A 22,686-nucleotide genomic window follows, 5' to 3' on the forward strand; every position below is an offset into this window, starting at 1 on the left:
TCCTACAAAACCGACCCTTCTTCACCTCTGACCCGAGTTCAGAATGACCTTCAATGTGCTCTGTTCTAGCACGATATGCAAATCAAGCGTCATTCTGGTATTAAGCCATTGGGCCATGTTAGTGTTTATGTTGTTTGTCAGAGGAGATAACAGTGATAGCACTTCCTCCATTTGACCTCCAGAGCTGTTCCAGTCCAGTAAACAAGAATGATGGTTCTGGAATCGTCCGGAGTAAAAGCCATGGCTATTTTCCCTCATCCAAAGATGAGCAGATAGTAGAACTGAAGATCTGAGTAGAGCTTGGTGGTCGAGGCTGGGAAGGGTTTACAGAGTAGCAAGGGAGTAATGGAGAATGTGTTTATGCTCCTTGTTTTGTCTGTTTATGTATCTTCTATCTTAATGAACAGTGCATTATTTCTCTCAGAAAGAGAATTTCAGTGATGCTAAGTTCTATTTTATAGTCTATAAACACACTTAGTCTCTGAAGATCCAGTGCGGCAGGGGGCGCAGCGAGAGGGGAGGGGGAAATGTTGCTTGTGGTCTGACACAGCACTAACCTGCTTTAAATCTCAGGCTTTATAGTAAACAGCTCTGGACATCTCTACAGGGCTTTCCACACACAACTTATTTTATTTACTTCAGTATATTTCTTCCAGAGAGGCCCTTGAGATTTCACAAAGCCTATCTGGTAAGCAAGGAGGAATCAAACAACAGCACTGAATCACTCTGAAGCTATTGTGCTGTTTTGCTTGGGAAATATCCAGTTTGGAAAAAGAGAAAGAAAGATATAGAGAGGGAGTTAAGGTTCTTAGGGTGCAGCAGAGTTCATCCGAGCCCAAATTAGTAAAATCAGAATGGCTTGGTAAACACATTTGAATGAAAAATTAGTGAGAGATAAAATAAATATCTCCTCACTTCTAGACACCTTACTAATAATTTTCATATAAATGAGGACGATTTGTCTCAGGCTAGTTATAATCTATGAACATGGAATGCAGGGGACCAGGTGTTGTGAGTTCATTCAGTAAAACTTTTTTTCATCTTCAGCCACTGTTGAACTTCCATTCAGACAGCTGAAAACTCTCATTTATATCCTCTTCTTTCAGCCATGCCAGAGTGGCTACTTCAAGTTCGCTGTCACCCTTCCAGAAACCGCAAAACCACTAACAATGCATTTAGTCCAGATGTGTCCACTGTGCACAAAAGCTGCTGACCCCTAAACCTGGACCAGAAAAAGGACAAAATAAACAGCCGTGGAAAGCTGTGAATAATATCTTGGAAAAAGGGTGTCAGACACAAACTTTGATAAATGCAATCCTCGACAATACAGTCAGGCTCAAAGGCAGATGGCCAATGTGTGATTGTCACTAAGTATACTTGAGTTTCTTCAAGCTTTTATTGACACGATTGACTCCCAATCTTCACCTAAACTGTGGAATCCATTGTAATTTTCAATAAATCAGCTGAAGACACACCTTTTCCAGGAGTACTTCACTAACTAAAAAAATAAAAACTTTTATACATTTACACTTGCACTCTATCTTTTCCCCCAAAGAAAAGAAAAATCACAATTGACATCTCCTTTATGTCACAGTTGTTTCTCACAGACAGCAGTGAGCTCATTTTGCTTAAGTCTCATGCTTCTCAGACATTTGTCCTCAGAAAAATACCCTAGCAATCCCACGTCTCCTATAGAGTTTCAGAGAGATCTCAACATGTCTCAAATTGTGCTCAGATGTGCCAAGATTCCAAAGACTACAATCAAAAGTTAGAGATCTCAATATGTACTTAAATTTGTCATTACATTCTTCCAAGACTTTCAAGTTTTTTTTAAAGGAATAGATCACTCAAAAATGAACATTGTCTCATCTTGCTCACCCTCATGCCATCCTTGAAAAATGATTTATGAAATGTTTAAAATGATTAAGTGTGAAATGTCTACCTTAAAAATGATTTGGCTATTTTCCTCCTGTCCTGCCAGGAGGCGCTGTAGTATTTTTGAATGGACTGTTTACTCATCTCGTGCAGGAACTAAGAGGTCCTTGACAACAACCTGTTGTTGGAGGAAAAATATTTAATTGGATAATGGATTTTCTAGATAGAAGAACTATCCAAGTGTGGATGGGAACAGAGATTTCCAAACAGTACATTGCAGAGAATGGAACACCCCAAGGGAGCATATTAAACTCTGTTCACCATTATGATTAATGATATATTCTTAAATATCACAAAAGACATGGGATTGTGGATGACGGATGACAGCTCTATGGAAAAGAGGAAGAAATGTTGAGTATGTAATAAAGAAAGTGCAAGATGGAATTAACCAAGTGGAAAGTTGGGGTATAAAATTGGGTTTTAAATTTTCAATTGAAAAAACAAAGGATATGTTCTTTACAAGGAAACAAATCAGAGGTCACTTGAAATTGTATGGGAACTGTTTAGAAAAAATGAAAAGTTTCAGTTCCTGGGAATATATTTTGATGCAAATTTAACATGGAAACAACATATAAAATATGTAGTCGAAAGATTTTAAAAAGTGATAAATGTCATGAGATGTCTTTCAGGACTAAAATGGGGGGCTAATTTTATAGCTTTGAAATATATTTATATAGCTTTAATAAGGTCAGTATTAGATTATGGAAGTATTGCTTATGGCTCAGCGTCAAAGTCTGTGCTAGCAGATCTAGATATTGTGCAAGCTCAAGCTTTAAGAGTTTGTCTAGGAGCAGTAAGATCTATACCAGTGTGTGCAATACAAGTGGAAGCTGGAGAAATGCCATTGGGGTTACGCCGAAACCAGTTGGTAGCCATTTACTGGATTAATCTGAGGGGGCATAGAGACTACCACCCAACAAAAAAGGTGTTGCAAACATGTTGGGAGAAGGAGAGGATGCATAGAGAAAGCTTTGGGTGGACAGGAGATCAAATAGCAAATGATGTGGGAATATATGATAAAGAATATGGAGAAACTGTTATATGGCCCATTAAACCAGTATGGGTGCTGGAGTATCCAAACGAAGATATGGAATTACTGAAGATTAGATAAAATAGCAAGACTTCAGATATTATAGATGAGTACTATAGGTATAGGGACCGTAAATACAAGGACAATATTCAGATTTTCACCGATGGATCAAAAGATTTAGATACAAATGCTACAGGATCAGGAGTTAATGTGCCTAGTTTCCAAGTGGATCTTAATAAAAGAATGTCTGACTATCTAAATGTCTATGCTGTTGAATTATTTGCCATATTGATGGCAGTAGAGTGGATTGAACAAACCAGGGAGAACACATTTTTAGTATGCAGTGATTCTATAGCTGCTCTTGTAAGCATCAAATCAGGCACAGCCAGAAACCATCAGGATCTGCTCTATGAAATCATGTTTAGCTATTCAAGAATAACTAGACAGGGGAAAAAAGTCTCATTCATGTGGGTCCTAGCCCATTCAGGTATCCAGGGCAATGAAAGAGCAGAAAAATTGGCAAAAAAAAAAAAAAAGCAGTCAAAAAAGAAAATGTTGAAATTAATATTAAGTTATCAAAATCAGAAGGGAAAAGCATTGTGTGGAGGAAAATAAATCAAAAATGGCAACAACAGTGGGATGATGCAGTAAAAGGGAGACATTTATACTCAAAACAAAGCAGGTATTGTAAAAAATAGAGAAGTGAGAGAGCAGGCTAAGAATGGGACATAGTAACCTTAACGGTACACTTCACATCATGGGAAAACATCCAACAGGTCTGTGCACTCAGTGTCAGGAATATGAGACAGTTGAACATATTCTTACGTCATGTGAGAAATTCAATCAAGAAAGACAAGAAATGATGATACAATTACGGGAAAAAGGATGGTTAGAGGACAATATTAAAAGTATGCTAGAATGTGCAGACAGTAAACAAGGGAGGAAGTGTCTATTTCATTTTCTAAAAAAGACTGGACTGGACAAGCGACTTTAAATAAATGGACTCTAGGGCTATGTCTCATTTGGAAGGATGCGTCCTCCGGAGGTCGCATTTGTCGGCCGCATACGTCATCGAGGCTGTCTCGTTTCAGAAAAGCGAGTAGGACACTTCGAATGCAGCCTTCGAATGTGACCTTCTTCCACGGAAATTCGGAGGATGCATGAGGTGTATCCTTCGTGGGCACTCACAACCCACAATTCTTTGCTTCAACGGAAATGTCTAAAAAAAATTTATGCCGATTTGCCCGTAAATATGATGTTCAAACACAAGGAATGTTAATTCCCAAGTTGAAGTACCTCAGTAGATGGGTGCAGAGTATATAATATGTATAATTATATTAATATATAATTAAAATAAAGTATTAGACTAAAATTACACCTGTAAAATCTATTTTCTTTTCTCTTTACATCATTATAACTCTTCTAAATTGTACCTCATACATTCCCTTCCAAAGGGACTTTGTTCCCTTCTCACTCGAAGCGCTCGCGCTTGTTAAAGAGTGGCGTGCTGTCATAGCAACCATGTTACGTTCCATTTCGGTTTGTCCTACGAAGGCCGTTTCGTTTAAACGAGAAATGTTTAAAGGAGGACGCTCGGTATACTGAAGTATTCAAAGGACACGTCCTACCTAGCATGCAGCCTTCCAAACGAGACACAGCCTAGGTAAATGTAGAACAGAAGGTGGCAGTAATGCAACAATCCGGATGCCAACTGCCATAAAACTCCAACGATGAAGAAGAACAATCGCCGAAGAGAAAGGCATAGAATACGATGCATTAAACTGAACAGTAGGTGGCGGCATGTGCTCATGACCCCAGTCCGTCATTAAAATAATAGAAGAAGAACAATCGCCGGTTGCCTGTTGTGGCTTTTGTTTACCTCTAATACTCTTCCGAACACTCGTTTTAATAACGTTTCATCACATTTTTTAGCATAAATCTCTCTCGGTCGTACAATATATGCCAATTTCAGTCAAGTAAGTGAAACTTTTATTAGCTAAGTGTGTTTGCTAATTATTCAGGTAATAAATAAAACTCCGTTTGTTGTTAAAACGAATATCCTGTATGGTCGCTTTTGCATTGTTGTCGACCCATTACATTGTATTTCTAATAGTGCAATTCTACTGTTTCGATCACAAATTACTAATAAGTTCTTAAAACGTTGAATGTATGAATCGCTTGTGATGTATCATTCCTCGCATGTAAGTCGCTTTATATACACTTATTTACTCAATTAAAATGTTTACTTTTATTTGATCTTGAACTGGTTGGTGCATAAATCTACTAACATCCTGCTTGCTTGACTGGTAGCACTTGCAGTTACGACGTTTCGCTCTGTTTAAACTCTGAGACGATGCTTTGTGGGTGCGTTTTGAGTCTTGGACTAATAAAGAGAGAGAGAGTGAGACAATGAAAGCTGAATAATGCCAAAGCATCCATGATTTTGCAAGTAGTCTTATCAAATGCTGTACATTTAGATGCCTTTTCACTTTGGTGTATCATGTAAGTTATCCAAGCAACTTACAGTACATTTATTACAGTTACAGTTCCCTTTGCAAAGGTTAAGTGCCTTTGTTTAGGGCACAATGGTGATAGTTAATGAATAACCTCCATAGCTTTTTGGTTACCAGCTTTAGCCATTGCACTACATGACCTGTGATCCAAACCCAGGCCATGGGACGATCCAGCAACTATCAGCACAGTATGCTTGAGCAAGATATTTACCTTTTGGTTACTTTTGGAAGGATTGTTAGTAACCTTGCATAAAGATTTAGCTAAATGATTACATGTAATGTAGTCACGCAGTTGCTTTGCCTCTACACTGGAAGTATTAAATCCTTATCTGTTTATGTGTTCTTGCAGGTTGTGCTTTGGATTGTGACATGCATCTTTAAAGGGGTTGTCAAACTTAAAATCTCACCCAGAACGGCCCCATGGAACCCAGTAACGATGTGGCGCTTGATATTATCATTACCAATGTCGTATCTGTCTTCAGAACAAGGTGCCATTTAAACCTGCGCACCATCGGCTTAGAGGGCACTAATGTCATCTACAAGCCTGAAATGGGAGTAAGTTTATACAATCAAAGTTCTGATAATGAGTACCTGAATTGTGCATAAATATGCATTAGTCATAACGAATGCAATTCCATAGTTCATACTTGCATATTTTAATTACAGAATGTCTCTTAAAGATCATTGAGTGCAAAGATTAGTAACAGCATCAGCGTTATGTATTCACCCGTCGCCTGGAATCATTGGTATCAGCAGTATTAATCAGTATAGGGCCAATCATTTACACACATTGTTGCTTATGTTCTATGGATGTTTTTCACTCTGTTTTTCCAGAAAGTCTTGATGAAGCTGCGGAAACCACGCATCACTGCCTCTATATGGTCGTCAGGGAAAATTATTTGCACTGGAGCAACAAGGTCACACTAATATCTCCATTGTAAATCTCAGAATACGTAATACTAAGCCAAGAGTTGTTTGTGCTGCACTTTAGTCTTGTGATGTTCAAGTTATTTGGTTAACTGGTAAATTGGATAATTTACAACCCCAATTGTGAAAACGTTGGGACAGTATGGAAAAATACAAATAAAAACAAAAAGGAGTGATTTGTAAATTCTGTTCACCTTATGCTATATTGAAAGCACTACAACACATTATTTGATGTTTTACCTTTTGAATTTAATTATTAATATTATTAATTTTAAATATACACTAAATCAGATGATTGCTAAATGCACCAAAAAAGTTGGGACAGTCAAGTGTTTAGCACTGTGTAACATCACCATTTCTTCTAAAAACACTTAACCATATATGCATTTATTATATTAACACTTATTATGTTAATATACTGTATATACTCTGTATGTAGGGCTGGGCAGTTTTTCCGATTAATTCAAATTTGCGTTTTGACACAATGAAATTTTTTTTTAATTGGCAAATCGAGATTTTGCATAAAAAATTTTGCAAACGCTATAGTTAGATACGTTGTAAATCCACCAATGGCTGAATAAGGAAGAGAAAAAGAATTCACAGCATTTGTCTTAATGCCACTTCCGATCTGATCAGCTGCACGTGCGTGTACACGCTTCAAATGAACATGACAGGTTAACAACACGAAGACTGATATAAAAGACATCAGTAATATTCCCAGTATGATTGAACACAGTGTGATTGCAGCTCAGCTTCGTCCATCATGCATGTATACACCGGCTTAAGACCATAACTGGCCTCAGCGTGCACATGTTGATGAATGGTCTCCTTTCTTGTTACCAATTATAAAGCATTAGTTATGTGACAGTTACGGGCGCTTCATATCAAATCATATGAATATTATTCACGCTAGCGCAATCTTTGATTTTTAATGGGAATGACAACAAGGCCTTGAGGGATAGACTTACAGTCTCTTCAATGGCACTGTAACAGATTCGAGGAATGAGGAAGCGGGAGATGGCGAATCCAACTAAAAGATAAATTTATTTACACACAAACACGTTTGCTTTACTGCGTAACGGTGAAGCTTCAGACATACACTCAAACTCAAACGATGGCTGCACTGACACACACACACATGTGCAGGCTCGGCTCTCTCTCACTCTGAGGTCTGGTCCCTTTTATTTCCACCGTCTCTCACTGTGAACACAGAAAAAGCAATTACCAGCAATTCATCTCAGGTGAAAACCCTTACCGCTTCCTCTCTCCCCAGACGAACGCTCGACAACGCTAGGGCATGCCCTAGCCTCCACAGGCACGAACAGTATAAAGCTGTTTAAAGCTCCTAGATCACATCTGATTTCCCACAACTCATTTTCTCTGGAGTTTTTTTGTCTACTGAATCTTCTTAGAAACATATTTTTTCAATGTTTTGTCTGTGGAACGAACTAAGAACACTTTAAACTGCAGTACAGTCCATTGAAGAGACTGTACGTCTATCCCTCACAGCCTCATTATCATTCCCATTAAAAATCAAAGATGGCGCTGCAGTGAATAAGGGCTATAGGCTATATATTGGAGAATTAAACATCCGCTGCTTCTTTTACCATGATGATTCAGATAGATTGCTAATTATTGCTTTGTTCTGTGACGTGTTTCAAGTGTACTGCATCTATAGCCATTTGGCAAGCGATCATTTTGACAGTCTGTGCAAGTTGAATTTTAATGATAAATTATTTCATATTGCTGCACTGCTCAACATGAACCGCTAGAGGGCACGTCTCTGTCTGCAGGGGTTTATGCTTGTACATACAGTTTGTTTTATATACAATGAGTCCTTTCTAGATAAACTTGATAATTTATAGATATTGATTTCTAGATAGACTTGATTTAGATAAAAATGACTGGCTACACTGGCTAAGGAGTATTTTGCAGTTTTTTTTTTATTTTGTTATATTATTTCTGAACATCTGGATTTATTCGATTTTAATTTATTTTACCTTTATACTGCTGACATCTTCCCCCTGCGGTGCATTTGGTGCGTTTGTAAATTTGTCTTGCACACATTTGTATAATGAAAAGAACTTGGATTTCTGTAAAGAACATGCAATTTGAATCATGTTGAAGTATATTTAAAAGTAAAAAAAAAATCTAAATCGTGAATTGTCCATTAGTTTGATAAAAATCGAGATTAAATTTTTTTGCCATATCGCCCAGCCCTGTGTATGTGTGTGAGTGTGTGTACAGTTGAAGTTAGAAGTTTACATACACTTAGGTTGAAGTCATTAAAACTTATTTTTTAACCACTCCACAGATTTAATATTAGTAAACTGTAGTTTTGGCAAGTCGTTTAGGACATCTACTTTGTGCATGACACGAGTAATTTTTCCAACAATTGTTTACAGACAGATTGTTTCACTTTTAATTTACTATATCACAATTCCAGTGGGTCAGAATTTTACATATAGTAAGTTAACTGTGTCTTTCAGCAGCTTGGAAAATTCCAGAAAATGATGTCAAGCCTTTAGACAATTAGTTTCTCATAGGCAGTGTACCTGTGGATGTATTTTAAGGCCTACCTTCAAACTCAGTGCCTCTTTGCTTGACATCATGTGAAAATCAAAAGAAATCAGCCAAGACCTCAGAAAAAAAATGTGTGGACCTCCACATGTCTAGTTCATCTTAGGGAGCTTAGGGTTCATCTTCCAAACGCCTGAAGGTACCACATTCATCTGTACAAACAATAGTATGCAAGTATAAACACCATGGGACCACGTAGCCATCATACTGCTCAGGAAGGAGATGCATTCTGTCTCCTAGAGATTAATGGAGTTTGGTGCGAAAAGTGCAAATCAATCCCAGAACAACAGCAAAGGAACATGTGAAGATGCTGGAGGAAACAGGTAGACAAGTATCTATATCCACAGTAAAAAGAGTCCTATATCGACATAACCTGAAAGGCTGCTCAGCAAGGAAGAAGCCAATGCTCCAAAACCACCATAAAAAAGCCAGACTACAGTTTGCATGTGCACATGGGGACAGAGTTCTTACTTTCTGGAAAAATTTTCTCTGGTCTGATGAAACAAAAGTTCAACCTTTTGGCCATAATGACCATCGTTGTATTTGGAGGAAAAAGGTTGAGGCTTGTAAGTCGAAGAACACCATCCCAACCGTGAAGCATGGGAGTCGCAAATGGGTCTTCCAAATGGACTATGACCCCAAGCATACCTCCAAAGTTGTGGCAAAATGGCTTGAGGACAACAAAGTCAAGGTATTGGAGTGGCCATCGCAAAGCCCTGACTTCAATCTGATAGATAATTTGTGAGCAGAACTAAAAAAGTTCAGTGTTTGGCGAGCAAAGAAGCCTACAATCCTGACTCAATTACACCAGTTCTGTCTGGAGGAATGGGCCAAAACAATTTAAAGGCAATACTACCAAATACTAACAAAGTGTATGTAAACATCTGACCCTCTGGGAATGTGATGAAAGACATAAAAGCTGAAATAAATTATTCTCTCTACTATTATTCTGACATTTCACATTCTTACAATAAAGTAGTGATCCTAACTGATCTTAGACAGGGAATGGTTTCTACGATTAAATGTCAGGAATTGTGAAAAACTGAGTTTAAATGTGGTGTATGGTGTGTGTAAACTTCTGACTTCAACTACACTGGCAGCCAAAAGTTTGGAATAATGTACAGAGTTTGCTGTTTCGGAAGGAAATTGGTACTTTAATTCACCAAAGTGGCATTCAACTGATCACAAAGTATAGTCAGGACATTACTGATGTAAAAAAAAACAGCATCATCACTATTTGAAAAAAGTAATTTTTGATCAAATCTAGAAAGGCCCCATTCCAGCAGCCATCACTCCAACACCTTATCCTTGAGTAATCATGCTAAATTTCTAATTTGGTACTAGAAAATTACTTACCATTATATCAAACACAGTTGAAAGCTATTTGGTTCGTTAAATTAAGCTTAACATTGTCTTTGTGTTTGTTTTTGAGTTGCTACAGTATGCAATAGACTGGCATGTCTTAAGGTCAATATTAGGTCAAAAATGGCACACACACAAAAAAAAAGAAACCGCTTTCTCTAGAAACTCATCAGTCAATCATTGTTTTGAGGAATGAAGGCTATACAATGTTTGAAATTGACAAAGGTGTACACTACAGTCTTCAAAGACAGAAAGAGAAGTGAAAGGCCCAAATGTACAACTAAACAAGAGGATAAGTACATCAGAGTCTCTAGTTCGAGAAATAGATGCCTCACGTCCTCAGCTGACAGCTTCATTGAATTCTACCTGCTCAACACCAGTTTCATGTACAACAGTAAATAGAAGACTCAGGGGTGCAGGCCTTATGGGAAGAATTGCAAAGAAAATGCCACTTTTGAAACAGAAAAACAAGAAGAAAAGGTTAGAGTGGGCAAAGTAACACAGACACTGGACAACAGAAAAACTGGAAAAGAGTGTTATGGATCTTAACCCCATTGAGCTTTTGTGGGATCAGCTAGAATGTAAGGTGCGTGAGAAGTGCCCAACAAGACAGCCACATCTATGGCAAGTGCTACAGGAAGTATGGGGTAAAATGTCACCTGAGTATCTGGACAGAATGACAGCTGGAATGCCAAGGATCTGCAAAGCTGTCATTGCTTCACATGGAGAATTTTTTTGATGTGAACTCTTTGAAGTAGTTTAAGAAGTTCTGAATTAAAAAAAAAAAATTGTAATAGTAATTTTTCATGTTATTAATGTCCATACTATACATTGTGATCAGTCGAATGCCAATTTGATGAATAAAAGTACCAATTTCTTTTCATAAGAGCAAAATCTGTACATTATTCCAAACTTTTGGCAGCCAGTGAATGAATATATATATATATATATATATATATATATATATAGTTGCAATCAAAATTATTCAAATCCCCGCCCCCCAAGACAGTAAGGATTTACAAAGGTAAGCTTTTCTGATGACCCAGAATTTTTAAACTTTACATCTACAGGTGCATCTCAATAAATTAGAATGTCGTGGAAAAGTTCATTTATTTCAGTAATTCAACTCAAATTGTGAAACTCGCGTATTAAATAAATTCAGTGCACACAGACTGAAGTAGTTTAAGTCTTTGGTTCTTTTAATTGTGATGATTTTGGCTCACATTTAACAAAAACCCACCAATTCACTATCTCAAAAAATTAGAATACATCATAAGACCAATAAAAAAAACATTTTTAGTGAATTGTTGGCCTTCTGGAAAGTATGTTCATTTACTGTATATGTACTCAATACTTGGTAGGGGCTCCTTTTGCTTTAATTACTGCCTCAATTCGGCGTGGCATGGAGGTGATCAGTTTGTGGCACTGCTGAGGTGGTATGGAAGCCCAGGTTTCTTTGACAGTGGACTTCAGCTCATCTGCATTTTTTGGTCTCTTGTTTCTCATTTTCCTCTTGACAATACCCCATAGATTCTCTATGGGGTTCAGGTCTGGTGAGTTTGCTGGCCAGTCAAGCACACCAACACCATGGTCATTTAACCAACTTTTGGTGCTTTTGGCAGTGTGGGCAGGTGCCAAATCCTGCTGGAAAATGAAATCAGCATCTTTAAAAAGCTGGTCAGCAGAAGGAAGCATGAAGTACTCCAAAATTTCTTGGTAAACGGGTGCAGTGACTTTGGTTTTCAAAAAACACAATGGACCAACACCAGCAGATGACATTGCACCCCAAATCAACACAGGCTGTGGAAACTTAACACTGGACTTCAAGCAACTTGGGCTATGAGCTTCTCCACCCTTCCTCCAGACTCTAGGACCTTGGTTTTCAAATGAAATACAAAACTTGCTCTCATCTGAAAAGAGGACTTTGGACCACTGGGCAACAGTCCAGTTCTTCTTCTCCTTAGCCCAGGTAAGACGCCTCTGACGTTGTCTGTGGTTCAGGAGTGGCATAACAAGTGGAATACGACAACTGTAGCCAAATTCCTTGACACGTCTGTGTGTGGTGGCTCTTGATGCCTTGACCCCAGCCTCAGTCCATTCCTTGTGAAGTTCACCCAAATTCTTGAATCGATTTTGCTTGACAATCATAAGGCTGCGGTTCTCTTGGTTGGTTGTGCATCTTTTTCTTCCACACTTTTTCCTTCCACTCAACTTTCTGTTAACATGCTTGGATACAGCACTCTGTGAACAGCCAGCTTCTTTGGCAATGAATGTTTGTGGCTTACCCTCCTTGTGAAGGGTGTCAATGATTGTCTTCTGGACAACTGTCAGATCAGCAGTCTTCCCCATGATTGTGTAGCCTAGTGAACCAAACTGAGAGACCATTTTGAAGGCTCAGGAAACCTTTGCAGGTGTTTTGAGTTGATCAGCTGATTGGCATGTCACCATATTCTAATTTTTTGAGATAGTGAATTGGTGGATTTTTGTTAAATGTGAGCCAAAATCATCACAATTAAAAGAACCAAAGACTTAAACTACTTCAGTCTGTGTGCGTTGAATTTATTTAATACACGAGTTTCTCAATTTGAGTTGAATTACTGAAATAAATGAACTTTTCCACGACATTCTAATTTATTGAGATGCACCTGTATATCAGTTCAGTGACACATTCAAAGTCATAGTGTGAATATATAACCTAATATTTCTAAATAACAGGATTTTTTTAAAATACAGCCATGTCATAATTATTCAACCCCTATTGCATGTAGCTGTTTCTTAAATATGTAAGGCTACACAAGTAATTGTTTTAAAACAAAATTAAGTCATCAATCTGCAATGGCACTTAAGTTTTAAAATTTAAGTTTAGCGTTGTAAGCAAAAATTTATTTCTATGCAAAAGATGCAATTAAATATAAGCTGTCTCAAAAGGAGATTATTTCATTACACAAGAAAGGTCATGGCTAAAAGTACATTTCCAAGGTGCTTCAATTTCCAATAGACAAAGTTGGCAGCACCATTCATACATTTTTTAAATATGGTACAACAGCAACCTTCTTGAGGTGTGGAAGAAAGCAAAACTTCACCAAGGGAAATGTTGACTCCAGTTGACTGAATATTCAAGAAGTAATTAGGAAAGACCTGTGGAGTCCTGGAAGAAGGTTTTATAGACGTATGACACTAAACTGAAAATGAGTTTCAGACCCATGGGTTAGCAATCCGTCTGGAGTAAGATGACAAGGTGATGACAAGAATGACACCATCCCCACAGTCAAGCATGGAGGTGGGTCAGTCCTGTTATGGGGGTGTTTTGCGGCTGCAGGAAACAGCTATCCTGACTATGTGACTGACACCATGGATTCTTTCAGGTATCAGGCCATTTTGGCATGAAAAATGTGATGACTTCAGTGTGTAAATTGAAGCTCGTGATCACTGGACTTTTCAGCGAGACAATAACACCAAGGATACATCCAAATTGTCCAAAGTCTGGCTCAGGGATAGGTCGTGGAATGTCCTTAAATGGCCCTTTCAGTTCATCATTAAAATCCCATTGCAAACCTTTGTTGGGATTTCAAGGAAGCAGTGGCAGCACAGAAACCAAAGAATGTCAATGAGCTGGAAGCTTTTGCTCATGAGAAATGTGTAAAAATTCTAATAGAGAGGTGTCTGAAGCCTGAGAACACTTACCTGAAACATTTATTTGCTGTTATTAAGGATAAAGGATGCTCCACAAATGATTGACTTTGGGGGTTGAATATTTTTGACATGACATTTGTGGAGAGAATTGGTTGTTTTTTATTTTAAAAATTGGGTAAATTGAACTCTTTGTTCTCAAAATCACTCAAATGTGTATTAAAAACTTACTTTGACTGTTTACTGAGGTTTTAGTTGATGTGTTTTAATTCACATAACCACAATGTATTGCTGGTCAGGGGGGTTGAATAATTTTGATTGCAACTGTATGTATGTGTATATATATATATGCACACTCACCAGCCACTTTATTAGGTACACCTGTACATCTGCTTATTCATGCAATTATGTAGTCAGACAATTGTGTGGCAGCAGTGTAATGTATAAAATCATGCAGATATGTTCACAATAACCATCAGAATGGGGGAAAATTGTGATCTCAATGATTTAGACCGTGGCATGATTGTTGGTGCCAGACGGGCTGGTTTGAGTATTTCTGTAACTGCTGATCTCCTGGAATTTTCATGCACTATAGTCTCTAGAGTGTAAAGAGAATGGTGCGAAAAACCAAAAACATCCAATGAGTGGCAGTTCTGTGGATGAAAACGCCTTGTTTATAACAGAGGTCAGCGGAGAATGGCCAGACTGGTTCGAGCTGACAGAAAGGCTACGGTAACTCAGAAAACCCCTCTGTTCAATTGTAGTGAGCGTAATAGCATCTCAGAATGCACAACATGTCGAACCTTGAGGCGGATGGGCTACAACAGCAGAAGACCACGTTGGGTTCCAATTCTGTTAGCCAAGAACAGAAAACTGGCTGCAGTGGGCCTGCAATTTGTGTACCTCAGCAGAAATCCAGATTTGTCAGACCAGGCGATTGTTTTTCCAATCATCTACTGTCCAGTTTTGGTGAGCCTGTGCCCACTGCAGTTTCCTGTACTTAGCTGACAGTAGTGGTACCCGAAGGGGTCTTCTGCTGCTGTAGCCCTTCCGCCTCAATGTTTGACTTGTACATTCAGAAATGCTTTTCTGCATAGCACTGTTGTAACGTGGTTATTTTGGGACTGTCACCTTCCTGTCAGCTTGGACCAGTCTAGCCATTCTTCTCTGACCTCTGTCACTAACAAACCGTTTTCGCCCACAAAACTGCCACTTGCTGGATGTTTTTTGTTTTTCACACCATTCTCTATACACTCTGGAGACTTGTGTGTGAAAATCCCAGGAGATCAGCAGTTACAGAACGGTCTAAATCACTGAGATCACATTTTTTCCCATTCTGATTGTTGATGTGAAATTTAACTATACATTACACTGCTGCCACACAATTGACTGATTAGATAATCGCATAAATAAGTAGGTGTACCTAATAAAGTGGCCAGTGAGTGTATATACAGTGTGTATATATATATATATATATATATATATATATATATATATACCGATCAGCCGCAACATTAAAACCACCTGCCTAATATTGTGTAGATCCCCCTTGTACCGCCAAAACAGTGCCAACCCACATCTCAGAATAGCATTTTGAGATGCTATTATTCTCAACACAGTGGTACAGAGCGGTTATCTTAGTTACTGTAGACTGTCATTTCGAACCAATCTGGCCATTCTCCGTTGACCTCTCTCATCAACAAGGCATTTCCATCCACAGAACTGCAGCTCACTGGATGTTTTTTGTTTTTGGCACCATTCTGAGTAAATTCTAGAGATTGTTGTGTATGAAAATCTGAGGAGATCAGGTCTGGCACCAACAATCATCCATGCGTTTATCTAATCAGCCAATCGTGTGGCAGCAGTGCATAAAATCATGCAGACACGGGTCAGGAGCTTCAGTCACATCAACCATCAGAATGGGGAAAAAATTTGATCTCAGTGATTTGGACTGTGGCATGATTGTTGGTGCCGGATGGGCTGGTTTGAGTATTTTTTGTAACTGCTGATCTCCTGGGATTTTCACACAAAACAGTTCACATCAACCATCTAGAATCTCTAGAATTTGCACTGAATGGTGCCAAAAACATCCGGTAAGCGGCAGTTCTGTGGACGGAAATGCCTTGTTGATGAGAGAGGTCAACAGAGAATGGTCAGACTGGTTCGAACTGACAAAGTCTACAGTAACTCAGATAACCGCTCTGTACAACTGTGATGAGAAGAATAGCATCTGAGAATGCTATTCTGAGATGCGGGTTGGCGCTGTTTTGGCAGCACGAGGGGAACCTACACAATATTAGGCAGGTGGTTTTAATGTTGTGGCTGATCGGTGTGTATGTGTGTGTGTATATATATATATATATATATATATATATATATATATATATATATATATATATATATATGTATGTATATATATATATATATTAGATATACACACACACACACACTGTATATGGGTCATTCTACAGAAGTAGTGCAAATTCAGGGTTGGATGAGTTTTACATTTCTTCCCAAATTTCTTTTACATTTATATCACACTGTATCTGAAATATATAAATTCACTATGAGTTCACTGAAATCTTTTAATGGATTTTTCATATTTATTCCTAATTTAAGACAGCGTCCCTATTTTTGTCAATACAGTAACAAAACAACTGTAATAAATAGGAAACAACTACTGTAAGTATTCTTCATTTTTGTTGATTCAATATAAAATAATCCATTTTATTAGATTTTTTGGTACCTATATTAACATTTAAGTAATTGCAGAACTATTTTCTATTCCCTATTATACTTAATTTAGGCAACTAATGTAAAAATCAATCACTTTTTTCTTTGCTATATGTTAAATATTGAAGATATCATGTTGATATTCATAGAATAATAATATGAAACATTTTCCAATTCTGGTCACCATTTAAAAAAAAGAAATCATGGTATAACATTAATTATTTGTAAAAAAACAAAAAAAAACAAACAACAACAACAACAAAAATACTGTTTCGGTTGTGACCTTGATGTTTTGGTAGTGACCTTATTTTCATGGAACACCCTTTACTTTTTTGTTTTACATGTCAAGTCACTTAATGACACTAAGCAAGTATGCTCAGGTTTCAGGTATGTTGTGGTCTGGTGTACGTTCACCCTCAGTTGACATCCAAGGTGGAGTTGTTTCCCTGCAGAAGGTCTCTAACTCTTTCTGTGCTTTCTTCCGTGCCCTATGCTGTTTTTAACTTGCGCTCCATCTTGCACGAGTGTAACTCTTCTCCCTGTCAGTCAAGTTTTTTACATTTTTTAATTTTCCCTCTTGCTTTTGTCTTAATTTTTTATTCTCTTTGTTTTTGTAAGTTAATTTTGATATCTTATGGGGTCATCCCTGATCCTCCGCCAATATTCACTGAGGCGCTCAGCTGTACTCTTGGGTATATTTGCATCTTTTGTGTCTATCTGCCTGTATCAGTCTACAAGTAAACAAATGCATATATTTACTCTCACTGAGCACTTTATTAGAAACATTATGGTCTTAATTAAGTGCCCGATGTGGTCTTCTGCTGTTGTACCCCATCCGCCTCAAGGTTTGACGTGTTGTGCATTCTGAGATGCTGTTCTGCTCACTACAATTGTACAGAGTGGTTATCTGAGTTACAGTAGCATTTCTGACAGCTCAAACCAGTCTGGCCATTTTCTGTTGACCTCTCTCATCAACAAGGCGTTTCCGTCCACAGAACTGTCGCTCACTGGATGTTTTTTTGTTTTTGTTTTTTTAACACCATTCTGAGTAAACTCTAGAGACTGTTGTATGTGAAAATCCCAGAAGATCATCAGTTACAGAAATACTCAAACCAGCCCATCTGGCAACAACAATCATGCCACGGGCGAAATCACTGAGATCAAATTTTTTCCCCCCATTTTGATGGTTGATGTGAAGACTTACTGAAGCTCCTGACCTGTATCTGCACGATTTTATGCATTGCACTGCTGCCACATGATTGGTTGATTAGATAATCACATGGATAATTAGGTGCACATTTCTTCCTAATAAAGTGCTTGGTGTGTGTATGTATTATGTATTTGTATAAATTATGTATATTTTTATAAATAACTTAATATCACTACCAAAGCAAATATGTCAATACCAAAACAACCATAGCTTGTTCGGTAATGACAAAAACAAATTCAGTATTGACTGTTTCGGCTTTGACAATTCAAGCTAATCTTACCCTTATATAAAAATTTCAGCACAGTAGATTTCTTGACATTACTCATTTGAGCAGAGGAAATTCACACAAAAAAAAACCGTAATTTTTTCAAACATCACATCTTGTGTATTATAAGACTAACAAGTTTGGTAATGACACTCTTTAAAAACACATCCAGGTTTTCTGACTTTACAACACTATTATTTCAAAATGTTACAATACATCTACTCTACCACCCCTGGACTAGCAGGTTTGAATCCAGGGCGTGCTGAGTGAATCCAGCCAGGTCTCCTAAGCAACCAAATTGGCCCGGTTGCTAGGGAGGGTAGAGTCACATGGGGTAAACTCCTCGTGGTTGCAATAATGTGGTTCGCTCTTGTTAGGGCACGTGGTGAGTTGTGCGTGGATGCCGCGGAGAATAGCGTGAAGCCACGCGATAAGATGCACGGATTCACGGTCTCAGACGCTGAGGCAACTGAGATTCGTCCTCCACCACCTGGATTGAGGCGAGTCACTACGCCACCATGAGGACATAGAGCGCATTGGGAGTTGGGCATGTCAAATTGGGGAGAAAAAAATAAATACATCTACTCACCACCTGGTCCAGGGAGAGGAAATTGCTTAATTTGTTTTTCTGATCACATAGTTTGGGGTGTGGCCAAGTTTTGCTTCAGTCCAGAGAGACTTATTGTGTTTGTTTCGGTGTTGACAAAAAAACATGGGGGACAGCAATTTTTCACTCTAAATAAATTCTTTTTTTTCTTTCTTTTTTTAAAGGCAGAAAACTCATGTCAACTAAATTTTGGTAGGACTTGACAAGGTACATTAGGATTAAGTGTTTAAAAAATATGAAAAGAACATTTAGGTGTTTAAGTTTTAAAGATTTGTAAAGTTATTATATAAATTATTTCTATTGCCTCTGTTAGAACTCAGCTTGACTTATAAATATGTGTCAGTTGCCTATATACAGTATATGCCCTTTTAAATATATATATTTATGCGGGGGACAGCATTTTGCACCACTCCTGTAGAATGACCTATATATACAGTGCGTATATATATATATATATATATATATATATATATATATATATATATATATATATATATATATATATATATATATAAATACAGTATGTGTGTGTGTGTGTGTGTGTGTGATATATATATATATATATATATATATATATATATATATATATATATATATAAATACAGTATGTGTGTGTATAGATATATATATATATATACACACATACATACTGTATTTATATATATATATATATATATACACACACACTGTATATATATATATATAAATACAGTATGTGTGTGTGTATATATATATATATATATATATATATATACAGTGCGTATATATATATAAATACAGTATGTGTGTGTATATATGTGTATATATATATATATATATAAATACAGTATGTATGTGTATATATATATATATATATCTATACACACACATACTGTATTTATATATATATATATATATATATGCACTGTATATATATACACACACACACACACACATACTGTATGTGTATATATATATACACGCACTGTATAGTATATATATATATAAATACAGTATGTGTGTGTATATATATATATATATATATATATATATATATATATATATATATATATATACACACACATATAAATTATTTTATGTATTTTTTTAGTGAGGAGGAGGCCAAACTGGGTGCCCGACGGCTGGCCCGCTGTCTGCAGAAGATTGGATTTAAGGTGTCAGACTGGGTTTATTGCTACTAGATCATTTTGTTTTTGTTCTTATCAACTTGTTTTGTTCGTATGGATGAACTTTCAATATTTGCTCTTCTGCAGGTGAGATTCTCAGACTTTAAGGTTGTAAATGTGCTGGCGGTGTGCTCCCTGCCTTTTCAAATCCGTCTCATTGAGTTCACCAAAAATAACCGTCCCATTGCCAGGTAATACATTAAAATTCCTTCCTGTGTGTCTCCAACTGCATTTTAAATGCATAGTGTAGTTGAATTTCCATTGTACCCATACATTTAAATAGTATGTACTCTTGCATTGTTAATGGCCAGTATTACTGTAAAACAATTAAGGCCCTGTTTACACCTGCTAATAATGTCCGTCTTAGGTGATCCGAACACAAGTGGTCAGCCGAGACAGATCAGTATTTACATGTGTCTCCTGTGACCACTTGTGATCATATTTTGTCAAGGGGAGGGTCTCTGATTTTGTGACTACATTTATCACTCAATATGTCTGTGTGTTATTGCATGTTCAGTGGAGACTCATCATTATTGGTGCAATGATTGTCATGGAAAAATTTAATAAAAACACATTTGAAATATTCAATAAAAGATCCATGTCAGTTTAAGCTATCCAAGACTAGTGTGAGTACTATAGCTTCCTCAGTGGTCCTCTAAGATCACCGCTATAAAAGAAATCCATTAGCCAACCCATTATTATTAATTACACGCTTGTAGGGTTAAACAAAGAACAACTCCAACCATGTGGAGATATGGAACCGCACTCTCTAATGTTGAAATCGTGTATCCTGCATTGAGAAAAGTGTCAGTTCTTCATAATCAACATGTTTTCCTATTGTTAGATTGCACCAGTAATCTCATCAGTATGTGTTTGTATGGATATATTTTCAGCTATGAACCTGAGCTCCATCCTGCTGCGTCATACAGAATCAAAAACCTCAGGGCTACGGTGCAGGTGTTTTCCACAGGCAATATCACTGTTACAGGTGAAATATTCGCATAACCAGTTTTTCTGTATCAATTTAGCAGATCAGAAGAACTCCATAGGGGAACTTAACTTCTTAATACAAAGCTAAGTCACCTAATATGCTAAATTCATATGGAAAATATCTTGGCTTCGTCTCCCCTGGATGTTGTGTCTGAAGATTAGCTAATATAATTCAGATTTTCAAGCAGTCAGCTATAAATACATTTTTGTTTAATCATCCATGACATTGATTACCAATGACGTGTTATTTATTACCAGAAAAGGTATGATTCATAACCCGGAAACTGTTAAAGGGAGGTTCTTTAATCACAGGGCCACTTTTGATCTCTTTAATCATGAAAAATGAAACTTTTTCCAACAAATTTCACATGGCTTGAAATAAAGATCTTATCATGGCCTTGTTTTGCCTTCAAGTGAATTTTGGTATGTTTGATGGTGTGGATTTTTTATATTGTGTGTGATGGCATTGACATTTGACACTTTTTGGAGGAAAAAGTTGGATAAGCTTAGGACGTGCTCACACAACAAGTTACCAACAGTCATTTAACTTTGAATAATTGATTTTTTTTTAAAATTCAGTCAAATTTATGATTTAATATTCTCAGATTCTACTGCGTTTAGTAATGACACCTCAGATCATGATTTGAAAATCTTAAAATGAATCACTTTCCTGATATTTAAGCTCTCACTCTGTGACCCTGGCTGATGTCTGCTCCTTTGTCACTTCTCGTTTCCATCATAACTAAATATAAAAAATATAAAAAAAATTGAAAAAAATAAAAAAAAAAAATATATATATATATATATATATATATATATATATATATATATATATATATATATATATATCCATTGTACTCTAAAATGCTTGGCATGATGGTAATACAGCTTTCTTAGGGATAGCGATTCTTTGTTATGGTAAAAATTATGCCATTTTTCAAGAATTTTCATGATTTTGACACTTTAAAAATAAATTTAAATAGAGGGGTCAGAATCACCATTAAATGTTGATAAATCTGTCATAATGTTGTTTATCTCTTAATCTTTGACTTATTTCCCTCTCTCCAGGACCAAATGTGCAAAGCGTGGCATCTGCAGTGGAACAAATTTATCCTCTCTTGTTTGAGTGTCAGAAAACACTGGCATAAAACAAACACACACACAGGCACCAGTTTGAAAAAGAAGCACCTTATCATTGAATGTTTTAAGGCTTGTAACTATTGTACTGTATGTCTCCCCGAGGCAGCTTTTGCCACTTCACGTCCAAGCGGGTCTGGGTCGTGTGTTTTCGGAGTCATGCCTTTGAACGATGGTGTTCGGACCCCACAGCGAATAATGACGACTTCCTCAAGCTCAGAAGAGGACCATTAGTGCATTGTGTTGCTGCCGTTGTGTCGTTTAAAAACACTTGAAGTAACTGTATTACAGTGCATGGACACCAAAGTAAAATCTGGCAAACAGTGACATTTAAGGATCACATTTTACTTTTGGCAAATTTTAGCTAAGTTGATTCTAGTGATGTCTTTTACAGCTAATTTAATGATATTAGGAGGAGTGAGAGGTTAAATGGCACACACTTCACATTTAAACAGCAGATGATGTATAGTATATTTCTGGTGTATGCTGTTGGACAAGAGCACTGGTTGTGAAGCTTATGTTAATGTACTATGTGACAACTTTTGTATTTTATAATAAACAAAATAAAGTAATCCCTATATTAATTGATAATTTTCACTCA

The 22,686-nt window shown here is 37.0% G+C and overlaps 1 protein-coding gene across 1 annotated transcript; it reads left to right on the forward strand.

Moving 5' to 3' along the window:
* The first annotated feature begins 4,786 nt into the window (after positions 1-4,786).
* On the forward strand, positions 4,787-22,670 carry LOC127418690 (TATA box-binding protein-like 1). The gene is made up of 7 exons (XM_051659401.1): positions 4,787-4,941; positions 5,828-6,033; positions 6,313-6,395; positions 19,883-19,946; positions 20,046-20,149; positions 20,852-20,946; positions 22,017-22,670. Exons 2-7 carry the CDS (start codon positions 5,899-5,901, stop codon positions 22,094-22,096), a joined length of 561 nt encoding a protein of 186 aa, XP_051515361.1. The 5' UTR covers positions 4,787-4,941; positions 5,828-5,898; the 3' UTR covers positions 22,097-22,670.
* Positions 22,671-22,686: the final 16 nt, after the last annotated feature.

Source organism: Myxocyprinus asiaticus, chromosome 28 (assembly GCF_019703515.2).
Source record: "Myxocyprinus asiaticus isolate MX2 ecotype Aquarium Trade chromosome 28, UBuf_Myxa_2, whole genome shotgun sequence".
NCBI lineage: Eukaryota > Metazoa > Chordata > Actinopteri > Cypriniformes > Catostomidae > Myxocyprinus > Myxocyprinus asiaticus.

Coding starts and splice junctions, on each gene's coding strand:
- LOC127418690 (XM_051659401.1), top strand. CDS start 5,899: ATGGAACCCAGTAACGATGTGGCGCTTGATATTATCATTACCAATGTC. Junction 6,034..6,312: donor TCTACAAGCCTGAAATGGGA/GTAAGTTTATAC, acceptor CTGTTTTTCCAG/AAAGTCTTGATGAAGCTGCG. Junction 19,947..20,045: donor TGCAGAAGATTGGATTTAAG/GTGTCAGACTGG, acceptor GCTCTTCTGCAG/GTGAGATTCTCAGACTTTAA.